The 12,966-nt window shown below is 45.5% G+C and overlaps 1 protein-coding gene across 1 annotated transcript in view; it reads left to right on the top strand.

Moving 5' to 3' along the window:
• The window catches only part of D2HGDH (D-2-hydroxyglutarate dehydrogenase), an 8,987-nt gene extending 364 nt beyond the window's left edge, over window positions 1–8,623 (top strand). The window contains exons 2-10 of the mRNA XM_010133284.1: window positions 1–125; window positions 682–739; window positions 2,280–2,419; window positions 3,116–3,309; window positions 4,399–4,567; window positions 5,527–5,670; window positions 6,070–6,212; window positions 6,981–7,146; window positions 8,364–8,623. The exon at window positions 1–125 is cut by the window's left edge and continues 11 nt beyond it. Of these exons, the coding sequence (XP_010131586.1) occupies window positions 1–125; window positions 682–739; window positions 2,280–2,419; window positions 3,116–3,309; window positions 4,399–4,567; window positions 5,527–5,670; window positions 6,070–6,212; window positions 6,981–7,146; window positions 8,364–8,623 (1,399 nt within the window). The remainder of the gene's footprint in view (window positions 126–681; window positions 740–2,279; window positions 2,420–3,115; window positions 3,310–4,398; window positions 4,568–5,526; window positions 5,671–6,069; window positions 6,213–6,980; window positions 7,147–8,363) is intronic.
• The last annotated feature ends 4,343 nt before the right edge of the window (window positions 8,624–12,966 follow it).

Raw genomic sequence — 12,966 nt, 5'->3', positions numbered from 1 at the left:
GCTGCCCTTCGCCCGCGTGTCCGACAGCGACGTGGCGTTCTTTGAGCAAGTAATGCCAGGCAGAGTCATTACAAACCCAGAGGAATTGAAACCATTTAATGTGGACTGGCTTAAATCAGTCCGAGGTATGTGAGATTGTTCATTTTTTTTGTTTTGGGAAACCTCCTCACTGCATGTGTTAATGTGCCAGAATGAAAAGTCTGCAAAGAAAATCTCGGTTTTATTTGTAGCAGACCGTGTCTTTACAGACCAAAAGAGTTTTCCTCATAGAAAATATTTCTTTGAGAATTCCTTAGTATCTGGTAATGTTTCAGGCTTTCATTTAAAAAAAAAAAAACTAAGCCATGTTAATTTACTAAATTGAGTCCGTGAACAGTTTTGGGTGAACCTCAGAAAACAAGTGTTGTGAATTTTCTGTTGTTTTTGTCAAAAGATTTCATGAGAATATAAAACCTTTCCCATTGTCCCCACTGGCAACCAAGTCTACATATACACCAAAGTTTTTACAGTGTTGTAAGGCAAAGCCCGCTATTGAAAGTGTTTGGTTTAAAAGCGGTTAAATGTCACTGCCTCACAGTGAAAGAAACATCGTTATTTCAAACTTCGGCTTTACCACCTTTTTTCTTTCTGACCTCTGTAGAGCCCGCAGCTCACCTTGCAAGTCCTTTGCTTTCGTTGCAGGCTGTAGCAAGCTGGTGTTGAAGCCACGGACGACAGCAGAGGTCTCTCAAGTTCTCAGGTAATTGGCGCCTTTTCTGTTGGGCTTTGTGGTGAGGAAACTCAGGTTTAGTTACGGAGGATTCGGCACTTCTAGGTATTCCGGCACTGATTGCTCAAGCGTTGGAATTGCCGAAGTTGTTATGTTCGTGACTGCGTGGCCTGTGGTTGAGCTCTGGTGACTTGAGCTCTCCTTTCTGCTCTTTATGTCCCCGCTGCCCTTGGGCTGCCCTCTGTTTCCAGGCGGATCACAGGACCGACAACACTGCACGCTGTTGCTAGCCTGGGGTATACATGTACTGGTGGGTAGCCAGTGTCTGAAAAAACTACAGGTTCCTAGTTAGGAATGTTTCCACTTAGAGAGCTGAAATTTGTCAAGGCAGAAGGGTACTTCCACCTGTGCCGTGCATTTCCAAAGGCCAGTGGTTTTCTAGGGTGACAGTGTCATGTCAGTATCAGGCAGAAACAAAGGCCAAACTTCCATTCGTTTGACAAAATGAAATTCATCTTTTCTGCCCAGGTGTCCTTGCAAAGGCTAAGTGGGCAGCAGCAGACTTCTTAAATCCATGTTGATGGCTTTGAGTAGAAGGATCTTAACAGTGCTTAGTGTGGACGAGAGAAATGGATGGGAGGGAGAGATAAGCAAGCAGAGTCAGTATTGATGACTTTTCTGCTCTACTAAAATTGTCAAAATTAGACAATGTATCAGTGCTCAAGAGGATCAGTTATGTTGAAGGATTCAGGAAGTTCTGTCTCAAAAGGTGAGGAGGTTAGGCCAGAACTGGGCAGTTTGAGGAGCTAGTGTTTTGTCCACTAAATCAGTAAGAAACACTTTCCTGGTTCACTGGTGCGAGCGTGGCTCCAGTTGGGCATCAGTATGCAGGATTGCTGTTTGGCTGAAGAGCTAAAAGCTGCATGACCCTGCTCCCAGCTCTCTTAAAACTTAGAGCGAGTACGGTGAAGTCAGTGCTGCTGAAGTAACCGCTGGTACACTGCGCCTTAGTGCCATCTGTTGTGCGAGGACTCCTGCGAGTTTGGAGAGCATGTCCTGAGTGGTGCTTTGCAGGGGTATGGCAGGCTGGAAGGTGAAGCAGCTGAGGCACAGATGCACAGAAAAATTAATTAATTAAGAAATTAATTTTCTCGAGTGAAGGAGGATGGCAGTAATGTCTTAAACTACTGCCAGAGGTCATCTGTCAGAGCCCACTGAGGAAGGAAGTTGCTAAGAGACTGCTCTATAAATAGCTTACGTGTAAACAGTGAGCAGTGATTTCCAGGCAGATGTTGTGTGGCAGATCTACCAATGTGCACGGGGGTAACCCCAAGTGTCCGTTCCTTTGCTCAGTGCTGGGTTGAGTTTAGTAAGGAATTGTGCTTTCTCACTTTTGCAACCAAACTGTCCCTTTATATCAATTTAATCTTTAGGCTAAATGCTGCTTAATTTTAAGGAGTGTTGAGCGCTCTCACAACAGTAGATGTTCATGTGGAGGTGAAACTCTTATGATAGACTGGAGATTATGGCCTTAAAATGTGTACGCCTTCAGAAACCTTTTTCCTTCCAGGTACTGCTATGAGAGGAACTTGGCAGTGAACCCACAGGGGGGTAACACAGGCCTTGTTGGGGGCAGCGTTCCTGTCTTTGATGAGATCATTCTCTCCACTGTGCTTATGAACCGGATCATCAGCTTTGACAAGGTGTCTGGTAAATGTCGTAGAGACGTGAGGCACAGAAATGAGCCCCCGGCCCTAAGCCAGCCATTTTCCTAGGAAGTAGTAACTGCAGGATCAGCAGGGTCCAGCCCAGCAGTATCATATGGGGCATCAGAGGATTGTTTCATTCAGGCTCCTGCTGCTGATCTAATCCTTAGGTTGTAACAGTCACAGATAGAAAAATACATCTGGTGGCAGAAAGATGAAGAAAGATATCCTGCTATCTGAACATCCTATTATCTGTTTGTAAATTAAATGAGAAACCCAGCAGGTGGAACAGAATGACAGTATTGAAGATGGCTCCTGATAACTACACTAGCAGTGGGAAGGGAGGAATGAGGAAAACTTACACGTTGTTTGGATTTGGAGAGTTAGGAGTCAGGCTGCTTTGAATATTCCAGTTCTTAGAGAGAGAGAACAACAGACAGAGCTATACTTAATGTCATTGTGGTTTACCAGTCCAAAGCTGTGGATGACCAGATGTTAAGGCAATGGCAAAGCTCCCCTAGGCTTGAGGAGCAGTAGGACCTTGCATGCCTTGTAGCATGCACGGACTTCTTGTGCGTTTAAACTGAATTCCAGCAAGTTTTGGAGGAAGAGGTGGTTGCATCTGCTTGTACTTATCCTGCCTTCTGAGGAGGCATGTTCTTCTTGGGCACCAGCTCGTAGCAGTACATTTGTGTTTCAGGAATCCTTGTGTGCCAGGCTGGCTGCATCTTAGAGAAACTCAACGAGTACTTGGAGGAGCAGGGGTTTATCATGCCACTTGACTTGGGAGCAAAAGGTAGCTGTCACATTGGTGGTAATGTGGCTACAAATGCTGGAGGCTTACGGCTCTTGAGATACGGCTGTCTCCGAGGGACAGTGCTAGGACTGGAAGTGGTAAGGCAAATACCCGGCAGTTCCCTTCTGTGTTTAAACCTCTGCTTCCTACTGTCTCCTGCTGTTCTAGCCCTTAGCTATCCATTACACACACAAGGTCCTCTCCAGACTTCTACTCTTAACTTTTCGATGTAAGGCTCTTTCGAGGAGGCTCAACAAGCGTCTTCATGTGTGTGGCATCTGTTATTGCTACCGCAGTTTCCAGCTTCCACCACCGTCCTTACTGACAGAAGTGATATTAGGTGGTTTTCTAATCGAGAGAAGTGAAAAGAAGGTAGGGAGAGATTTGGTGAACCCAAGTTACCTGCATGAGGTTGGTTCCTCTGTGGAGCACTGGGTCTCTGGAACGCTCTGCTAAATCCATCCTACAGCACTCTCTTCTAGTGGCTGCTCACTCGACTTTTAGTAGAACCGTCTACTTAGGATTTGTTTGGCTGCTGGCTTTCTCCTAGAGTCTTTGCTGTTCCTCAGCCTGCTTCTGCCCTACAGCCCTTCGCCTGTGCGTAAAGGCTGGGATTAGTGGCTCTAAAAGATTTCAGGAAATAAACTGGGTAGGTAACAAAAGCCTAGTTTGGTTTTATTGTGTAGGCCCAGAAAGGAGAGCTTTTGTCTCTCAGGTTAGTCTCTCTAGTGTCAAAGCAGCTTTTAATAACATGTCATAGAGACATTCTGTCTTGATTTAAGGCTCAAGTGGTGGAAGCCTTATTTCATTCTAGTTAACCGTATTCACTGTTTCAAACAATGTTCCTTGTTTCTGTTAAATAATGAGAGCTAGGGCTGCAAAGAGTTGCTCCTCTTCACCACCACTGATAAGAGAAGCAGAGCAAACTCGATGTGTTACTACTTTTTTTGCTGGAATGTTGCAAACAGCAACGTAAAAAAATAGTAACTTTGGGGGAAGATTCACGTGGGATATAGAGGGGTGGAAGAGCTAGGAATGGAGGAATAGTGATGCGACTGTGGGAATGGGCTGCAGCTGGTGTCCACTGCTCAAGGCTAGTGGCAGCTTTTCATCAGCTTGGTGGTAGACAAGCTTATGACAGCAGATTTCTACATAGGTACTCTGACTAGGTCTTGGTATTCCCACAGGTGCTGGCTGATGGATCAGCTCTGGACTGCTTGGCCTCTCTGCGTAAAGACAACACTGGCTATGATTTGAAGCAGCTTTTCATTGGATCCGAGGGGACCTTGGGAGTTATCACTGCTGTCTCCGTACTCTGTCCTCAGAAACCTAAGGCTGTGAATTTGGCTTTCCTAGGTAGGAGCTGATAATAATAATTTCATACCTGAATTCAGAGTCTGAGAAGGGAATAGAAATGGAGAGAACCAAGCACTGGTCAGCCTGCTGAGGTAGACTGCCAGCATCAGCTTATTTCTGAGAAATAGCCTGGTGCTCTGTGTTAAAACACCTATGCAGATATTTTATATCTGTGGTGTAAATGTGTAAAATACGTGCAAGGGCAAGTTGCCTGGCAGGGGAAGGGGAGCCAGGAGCTTAGCAAGAGGGAGAAGCAGGCAAGACAGTGCCCTCACTGACGAGAGCCTAGTCTGACAGTATCCAAATGAGGTGAGCAGGGCAAGTCTGGTGACAGTGGGTAGAGGCAGATGCAATCCAGCGGTCACCTGGTGAGTCCATAGTGACCAAGTCAAGGCCTGGATCAGCAGGGTACCTGGCCAGGCATAGCTGCTTAAAAGCTGCTTCTGAGTGAGCCTTCACCGAAACGTTTTTTTTCTGAAAAACTGCCAGGACCAGCAGAGGCTTCTCAGACAGCTTGCTCATATTAGATGTGGCCTTGACAGCAAAGAGATAAACTCCTAGGAGATGAGTAGGCTCCACAGACCCGTGGAGAATATGCAATGGACCTCAGAATTTGCTGGGACTCTCACAGTAGCCTTTAAGTTCCTCTTGAGTTGTCTTCTTGACTGTGCTGAGAACTGAGGGTGGGGCAGACATTTTGGTATGAATTGTCTTAGAGTGTTCAAAAGGTCCTTGCTACAGCAAAGACTAATTGCTATATCCTTCTGCTGTTGTGCTCTGAAACCGTTCCCAGCTCAAACCCTCACAGGAACTGCTGATCTATACCCATGCAGGGTAGCAGTTTACGTTTCCTGGAAATGGGAAAGATGACTGGAAACCTGATAGACTTTTTTAAACCTTTTACAAGTTTTTTGGAGACTTTTTTTTTTACCTGATTCCTGTCTCTGTTCTGTCTGAAGGGTGTCAGAGTTTTGCTAAGGTTCTCGAAACATTTACAACCTGCAGAGCCATGCTGGGAGAGATCCTGTCTGCCTATGAGTTCATGGATGAGAAGTGCATGGAGCTGGTTGAGAGACATCTCAAGCTGTCCAGCCCGGTGACAGGTACCAATGCCATTCATGCTGTAGAAAGAAGCATTGTAACGTACTGCTTGGGGAGTTTTAGCCTAGTTTTAGATAGATGTAGATATACATAGATATATATGTGTTTGTCAGTGAGAGTGTGGACATCTCTCGTGATCTTTGTACCCAGTATTCAATTCCAAACACGTTTTCACTTCTACTTGTTCCCACAAAACTGCTAGTTTTCTGAAAAGTGATGGCTAGATAAAGGATAGGGCGTGTAAGTGAAGCGCCCTACAGGTAAAAGATGGCACCAGAGAATTGGGGCAGTAGAGTGACCCTGTGAAATGTGCCAAGCTTGGGAAAAACTCCAGAACCTCTGCAAAATTCCTGTGCTTTTACCCCAGATCATCTGTTTATTCTGTTCTCCCTCACTTTCAGGCAACCCTTTTTATGTTGTAATTGAAACTTCGGGCTCCAACTCAGCCCACGATGAAGAAAAATTGAACAACTTCCTAGAACAAGCCATGACTTCTGGTTTGGTCACTGATGGAACTGTGGCAACAGATGAAAAGAAAATAAAGGCAAGTCATCATTTCCTCTTGTGCAAATCTCTTTGACGTGATTCTCCACTTGGATTTGTATTTTTAATAGGGAAATGTTGACACTGATGTTTGGTATAAATGTCTCTGTGTGATCTGGTAGCTTACTTGACGTATTGAGTAAGAATGCCAAGAGAGAATACTTACCACTGGTGACTTGTCCCAGGCCTGAGTGTATGGGATTTCAGTAGATGTTTCCCCCATTTAAAAACATTGGAATAATGAATCATAGCTTTCAGACTGCCTGAAAATTATCAAAATTGGAAGCTGAGTTGTCAATGAGTGAGGCCAGGAGTGAGCAAAGTCCTGTAGGCCAGTGTGTAAGAGCCAGAGACTGTGGTCCCAGGGAACAAGACGGACGTATAGTGTCTTGTTCACACAGATGCCTGCTCAGTGGACACAAGTCTTCTACGCTGACACATGTTTCTTCCAGTCCCGGTTCCCAAACTGACCCCTGCAGTTCAATAGAGGAGGTATGTCCCCACTTCTTGGGAAACCCGAAAGAGCTTTGGAGAGAATGCCCATGCTTACGTTCTTTCTGCCTAGGGTACTGCCAAGCTTGGCGAGTTGATGTATCACTTTACTGTGTGATACTGCCAAGAAAGCATTATTACTAGCTTCCAAGAGGCAGAGGATATAGAGGGAAATCAGAAGTTGATGTTGCATGCAAAGAATCAAGGCTCTTTTTCACTCCACAAAGCAGGAAACCAAAGAGGTACTTGGTTTATTGAGATTTGTTTGGTTTGTCAGATGCTGTGGAGCCTGCGGGAAAGGATCACAGAGGCCCTCACTCATGACGGCTATGTCTACAAATATGACATCTCTCTCCCTGTGGGAAGGCTGTACGACCTCGTAACTGACATGAGGGTTCGGCTGGGCCGGAGTGCCAAAAATGTGGTGGGCTATGGCCACTTGGGTAAGTGTGGATGCTGGGAAAGGATGTGATTGCTCTTTTGTGATCCAGGTTTTGCTGTGCAACTTCTTAGTAATTTTTAAAGGGTTTTTCAGATTAGTGAGAGGCATAGACTAAATAGCTAAGAACTGTCAGAAGGGGAGGATGCATAAGGATCTCTCTGTTTGAATTTCACTGCTTTCAGACTGTATTCTTTATATGAACAGCAAGTCGATAGCCAGGCAGACACTGAACTGGTCATCTTCTTGCTCTGTACTTTCTGTAGGTTGTTTACTTGGATCATCAATTTGATTAATGTACCTAGACACATTTGGTAGACAAACACTTTATTGTCCAAAGTGATTAGTCATTGGCAATCAGTTTTGTCTGAGCCGTTAACCCTCTAAAAGATAGTGATAAAGGTAGCACAAAAAGGCTGGTGCATTTGTCAGAATGCTTTGAAACTAATTTGATTTTACAGGCAGGTCAATTGGTAGCTTAGCAGCGCTGTTCTGTTTAAAAAAAAAACCAAAAAACCAAAGCAGAACACTCCCTTAGCATGCTTGATTTGAGATTATTTGAAAGACATGGAAAGAGAAGTCTGCTTAACAAAGGTTGCCTCTGGTATTGAGGATTAAGCTGTGTACTGTGAGGGTTTGCTGGGATGCAGGAAGAGGTTCCAGAGTGAGAATGAGTAAGTTGTGTTTATCTTTGTGTGTTTTGTCTTCTGAATACCCAGCAACAGTGCATTTAATCCAATTCCATCACAAGCGAGTGGCAAAAGGAGAAAGTGCGCTGCTTGCTTTGTTGACACAGTGCCAAAGTGCATTTAGAACATTGCACAAATATAATAGGGAGAGAGAAGATTATGAAGGGCCATGTTAAAATCAAATGGTCATTATGAAATAACATTGGGGAAGTCTTTGGCATGCCATCTTGGTAGTAGGACAGTAATTAATGCAGCACAGTTGTTTGAATTTCAAGATCACAATAGTGGGAATTTGAAAGTAGCTTAACTCGGAACACTTCCTGAAATATTGTACTGAAAGCATGAAAAAACAAAGATCCTATTTTGTGCTTGGAAAGGCTGATGTTGTAGGAGAGTGAGCTTGTCCTTTTTTGCAGTTGGGAAAGGAACAAGGCCACCATTGTTTGAATATGTGGAGGAGGCAGTAATGAATCTCCATTGCGGAGCCACTGAGTTTTTCTTACAGACCCATCTCTGCAATGTTTTCTTCCAGGAGACGGAAACTTGCACTTGAACATCACAGCGGAGTCCTATAGCCATTCCCTGCTGGATGCCATTGAGCCATTTGTGTATGAGTGGACTGCAAGACACAATGGCAGTATCAGTGCAGAGCACGGACTGGGCTTCAAGAAAAAACAGTTCATTCAGTACAGCAAACCCAAGGAGGCAGTCTTCCTAATGCAGCGTCTCAAAGCCATGTTAGACCCCAAAGGGATCCTCAATCCGTATAAGACACTGCCCTCCAGGTCCTGAGAGCAGCACGCACTGAGAAGCACGCAGGTGCCATACACGAGGATGGCATCTCTAGATCGGTAACTGCAGTTTAGCCGTACACAAACTGATGGGTCAAGCAAGCACGTGGAATGCTCCTTGTTTTATTTCTTTAGTATGATAAATGGTTAAAGGAGTGTGGTTCCTCTTTTCAAGGGTGCTTGCCCTTTCTGCAAGAACACCGCATTACTGGTTTTGACTGTCTGTGTTTCCTATTTAATCTGAACAATGAAACCAAGCCTGCAGATATTGAATGTGGATATTCCAGCTCTCCCTTAGTTTGTTCAAATTTATTAGTGAAGTGACACCAGCCAGAGGAGGCATTTTCTCACTTGGGATGCCCAAGTGAAGCATTAGAGGGACAGAAGAACCTGTGGATGCTATACCACAATCTCCACATGAACAATGTTACTCTTCCTCACTTATTTTGATCTAATATGCTTGACCAAAAGCCCACAGGAGCATTAGGTTATGGCCTCTTCAGTGATGCCACCTGCACGCTGTCCCCAATAGGCATCAGTGTTGTCCCTTGTGCAGCATGCAGCTGTGGGTTTGCAGTCCTGGAAGGACTGGCCGGAGAAGAGAAGGTGCCCAGAGACCTAACTTCTGGGTAGTATCTGTTGGGAGGGGAGATGCCACCAGCGAGGCTGAGGGAAGGGATCCCAGGACATCTGTCCGGCCGGGTCTCTAGGCATGCCATTTTTTCCTGTTTCGCTGTCTTCCAGTCAGTCTGTTCTTGACATCAAGTCCTGATTTGCGCTCACAGATGGCAAGAGCCATTATCCTAATGATTTTCAGAGAGGTAAAATCTGCATCCCTCTAAACCGGTGAACTAGATTAGGCTGGTGGAGATAGTGACATTGATGTAAAAATTGCCCAGAGATTTTTCTGCATCATGCATGCGTTGCATTAAGGCAAAGGTATTTCTGTGCACACCAGTAATAATTTATTTTCCCAAGGTGCCTTCTTACCCTGGTGGAGGTGGTTCTGAGACCCTGGCCAGTGAGTAGACTGGTGCCCACATCTCAAGTTGGTGAGGCCACAGGACGGTTCAGGCAGCTGTTAGCCAAAAGCAGCTTGGGAGATCTGTCTGTAGTCAGGAAGATAAAGAGTAGGAAAATAAAATCAGTCTTTCTGGCATTTAGGAGAAGCCCCGATTGCGAAAGGTGTATGAAAAAAAAAAAGCTCACTCAAGCAGGAGGGTGAGAGAAAGAAGACTGTGGTACAGGAGAGTTATCAGAAGTCAGTGTGAGACCTCATGGAAGAGGAGGGTGATCTTATTTTTGAAGTAGTCTGATGTTACTCCTGTTCATTCTCTCATCACTTTTGCATGCCCACTCACAAGCATGTGTCACCTGTGCTGCATGTCCATATGGTCTGGTCAGGGGCGCCAATGGGAGGATAAGGGATGTTTGGACATGTCTTTTATATCTCTTAGGAGACACTGATTATTATAGAGCAATCCTTTGGACTTGGGGTCTGCTATGATTCTCTGCAAATCCCAGGCACTGTCTCTCTTTCCTCAGTTAGAGTATTTTTATAGTACAGATTTAATAAGGCGCTTGATACTGTCCCTCACAGCATCCTTCTGGACAAGTCGTTCAACTGTGACATGAGCAGGTTCATGATGTCGTGGTTGAAGAACTGGCTGAAGGGCCAAACTCAAAGGGTTGTAGTGAGTGGGACTACATCTGGCTGCCAGCTCACCACCAGCGGTGTTGCTCAGGGCTCAGCCCTAGGGCCAGTGCTGTTCAATATTTCTGTCAGTGATCTGGATTCAGGAGTTGAATGCGTTATTGGCAAGTTTGCTCACAATACCAAACTGAGAGGTGCTGTTGACTCCTGAGGGACAAAAGGCCTTGCAGAGGATCTATACAGGTTGCAGCATCGGGCAATCATCAACGGCATGAAATTTAACAAGTCCGAGAGCTGGATTCTGCACCTGTGATGAAGCAGTGCTGGGCACGAGTTTAAATTGGAAGAGAAGTGGCTGGAGAGCAGCTCTGCAGAAAGGCACCTGGGGGTACTGCTTGGCACAGCTCAATAAGAGCTGTGTCCTGGCAGCCAAGAGGGCAAACTGCACCCTGGGGAGCATCAAACACAGAATAACCAGCTGGTCAGGGGAGGATTATCCCACCCCATTCAGCATTGGTGTGGCTTCACCTCCAGTACTGTCTGCATTTCTGGGCCCCATCATTTGAGAAGGATGGGAAGGTCCTGGAATGCATCCAGAGGAGGGCAAAGCTGGTGACGGGGCTGGAAGGAATGTCCCGTGAGGAGCAGCTAAGGACTTTGGGCTTGTCTCATTTGGAGAGAAGGAGGCTGAAGGGCAACTTCATTGCTCTCTACAGCTTCCTGAGGAGGGGACATGGAGAGCGAGGTGCTGATCTCTTCTCCCTGGCATCCAGTGGCAGGACGCATGGGAATGGTTCAAAGCTGCACCAGGGGAATTTCAGACTGGACATTAGGAAGCATTTCTTTATTGAGAGGGTAATCAAACACTGGAACAGGCTCCCTAGAGAGCTGGTCAATGCCCCAGTCCTGTCAGTGTTCAAGAGGCACTTGGACAATGCCCTTAATGATATACTTTAACTTTTGGTTAGCCCTGAAGTGAACAGTTCATCAGCTAGACTAGGTGGTTGTTGTAGGTCCCTTCCAGCTGGACTATTCTATTCTAAAATGGAGGGGTTTGTTGATTTGGGGTTTTATTACTACAGTCTGTCTCTGTTTTGGGATGACAGAAGAGATTATAATTTACAGTTCAGTGTACAAAACCACATTGTCACCCTTCTGTTAACAGAGGGCAGGTCAAGCCATCTGCTAGTGAGTCATCTTCTGTTTTTCTCAGTGTTTGCTGGTCACATCCATATTTACCAGTACATGTCACTCTTTTAGCCCAGGCTCTGTTGTATCCAAATGAAGCAGGTGATTGGGAAGTAAGAGGTAAATTGTGTTACTAACGTGACCGCCTTCTACAACCAGGTAACGTTTTCTGTTCACATGGGGAAAGCAGTGGATGTTGTTTGCTTGGATGTCAGCAAAGCATACAGCACTGTTTGTCACAGCCGCCTTCTGGACAAGCTGGCAAGGCACAGAGCAGATGGGTGGTCTGCGAGATGGGTAGGAAACTAGCTCAGGCTGTGCTCAGAGGGTGGTGATCAACTGGTTTTCATTCAGGTCTAATGGTTTGGGAGGCCTCACCAGACTCCATGAGACTAAGAATGGTGGTGGGCTTACCCAATAGCTATATTCTGCATTAGCTGCTTTTCAGTGATATCTGCTCTTCCGCAGGGTAGTGAAATAGGTGTTCCAGCCAGAGCCTTTTCCTTGGAAGAAAATCATCCTGTGGAGGTTGTTTGTCTGGGTTTTTTTCTGCTTTTAACCGTAACACTGTCTCTGCAAGGCTGCAAGCTGTTGAACTGCTTTAAGGATGATTGGTTACGCTCAGCACTGTGTTGCTGCACCCTTCACAATATAATACTAAGGTCACAACTCTCTCAACTTCCCTGCGCAGATACTTTTAACATAAATATGTTATGTGACCTGCCCTATGAGTATCTAAGCCTGCTCTCTGGTCTCTTGGCTTCAGCTCCTCTTTCTCTTTGCTATCAGTGCACTCCCAATCTCCCTTCATTCCTCAGAACCACTCGGAGAGGAGCTGATCGTCATCTTCTGGGGTTAAGCAGATTGAGCAACGTAGTCATTAGCAAAGAGAAGACAGAATGTGAAACACAATTGGCCTGTGCTTCTTGTCTATCGGGTGATGCAAAAATACGAAAAGTGCATGATGATGTTAGAGAAGAAATGCACAGGATTTGCTTTCTGTCAAGCTGAGCTGATGCAGCTCATTCTTTCCAAATCAGGCTGTTAATTTTCTCTGTCTTTTTCCTATGCCATCCTCCAAACCAGTGAGCATAATTGTTTAAAATACAGGCTTTGCATGTGAATGGTTCTTTTTGGAAGGCAGAACTTTCCATGCTGCTTTTTCTCAGCTACATATGGAGAGAGTGCTAGGGAGGGAGTCAGGGCTGACAGACAACCCGAGTGCTGTGGCCAGGGAAGTTCTGGCACAGCTACATTTAGTCATCTTTTTCACTCGTGAAGATCCTTAAGCTCAGTGTAAGTTTACCATTTCAGCTGAACAAGGAGCAGTTACCCTGGTGGAATGGAAGGGGAGAGTTATCACAGGGGTATTTTATAGTATCTTTCCTGGACCTTAAACACCAGTGTTATCCTTCTCTTCCATGTTCTCAATGATGCTTTCAAATAACTTGTTCACTGTTGTGTATAGGAGAGACAAAGTAGGTCCCTGTATGGGGGGGGGG

Source organism: Buceros rhinoceros, unplaced genomic scaffold (assembly GCF_000710305.1).
Source record: "Buceros rhinoceros silvestris isolate BGI_N320 unplaced genomic scaffold, ASM71030v1 scaffold10243, whole genome shotgun sequence".
In the NCBI taxonomy this organism is placed as follows: Eukaryota; Metazoa; Chordata; class Aves; order Bucerotiformes; family Bucerotidae; genus Buceros; species Buceros rhinoceros.
The sequence above is the reverse complement of the archived record's forward strand: the minus strand, read 5'-3'. Positions and strand labels throughout refer to the sequence as shown.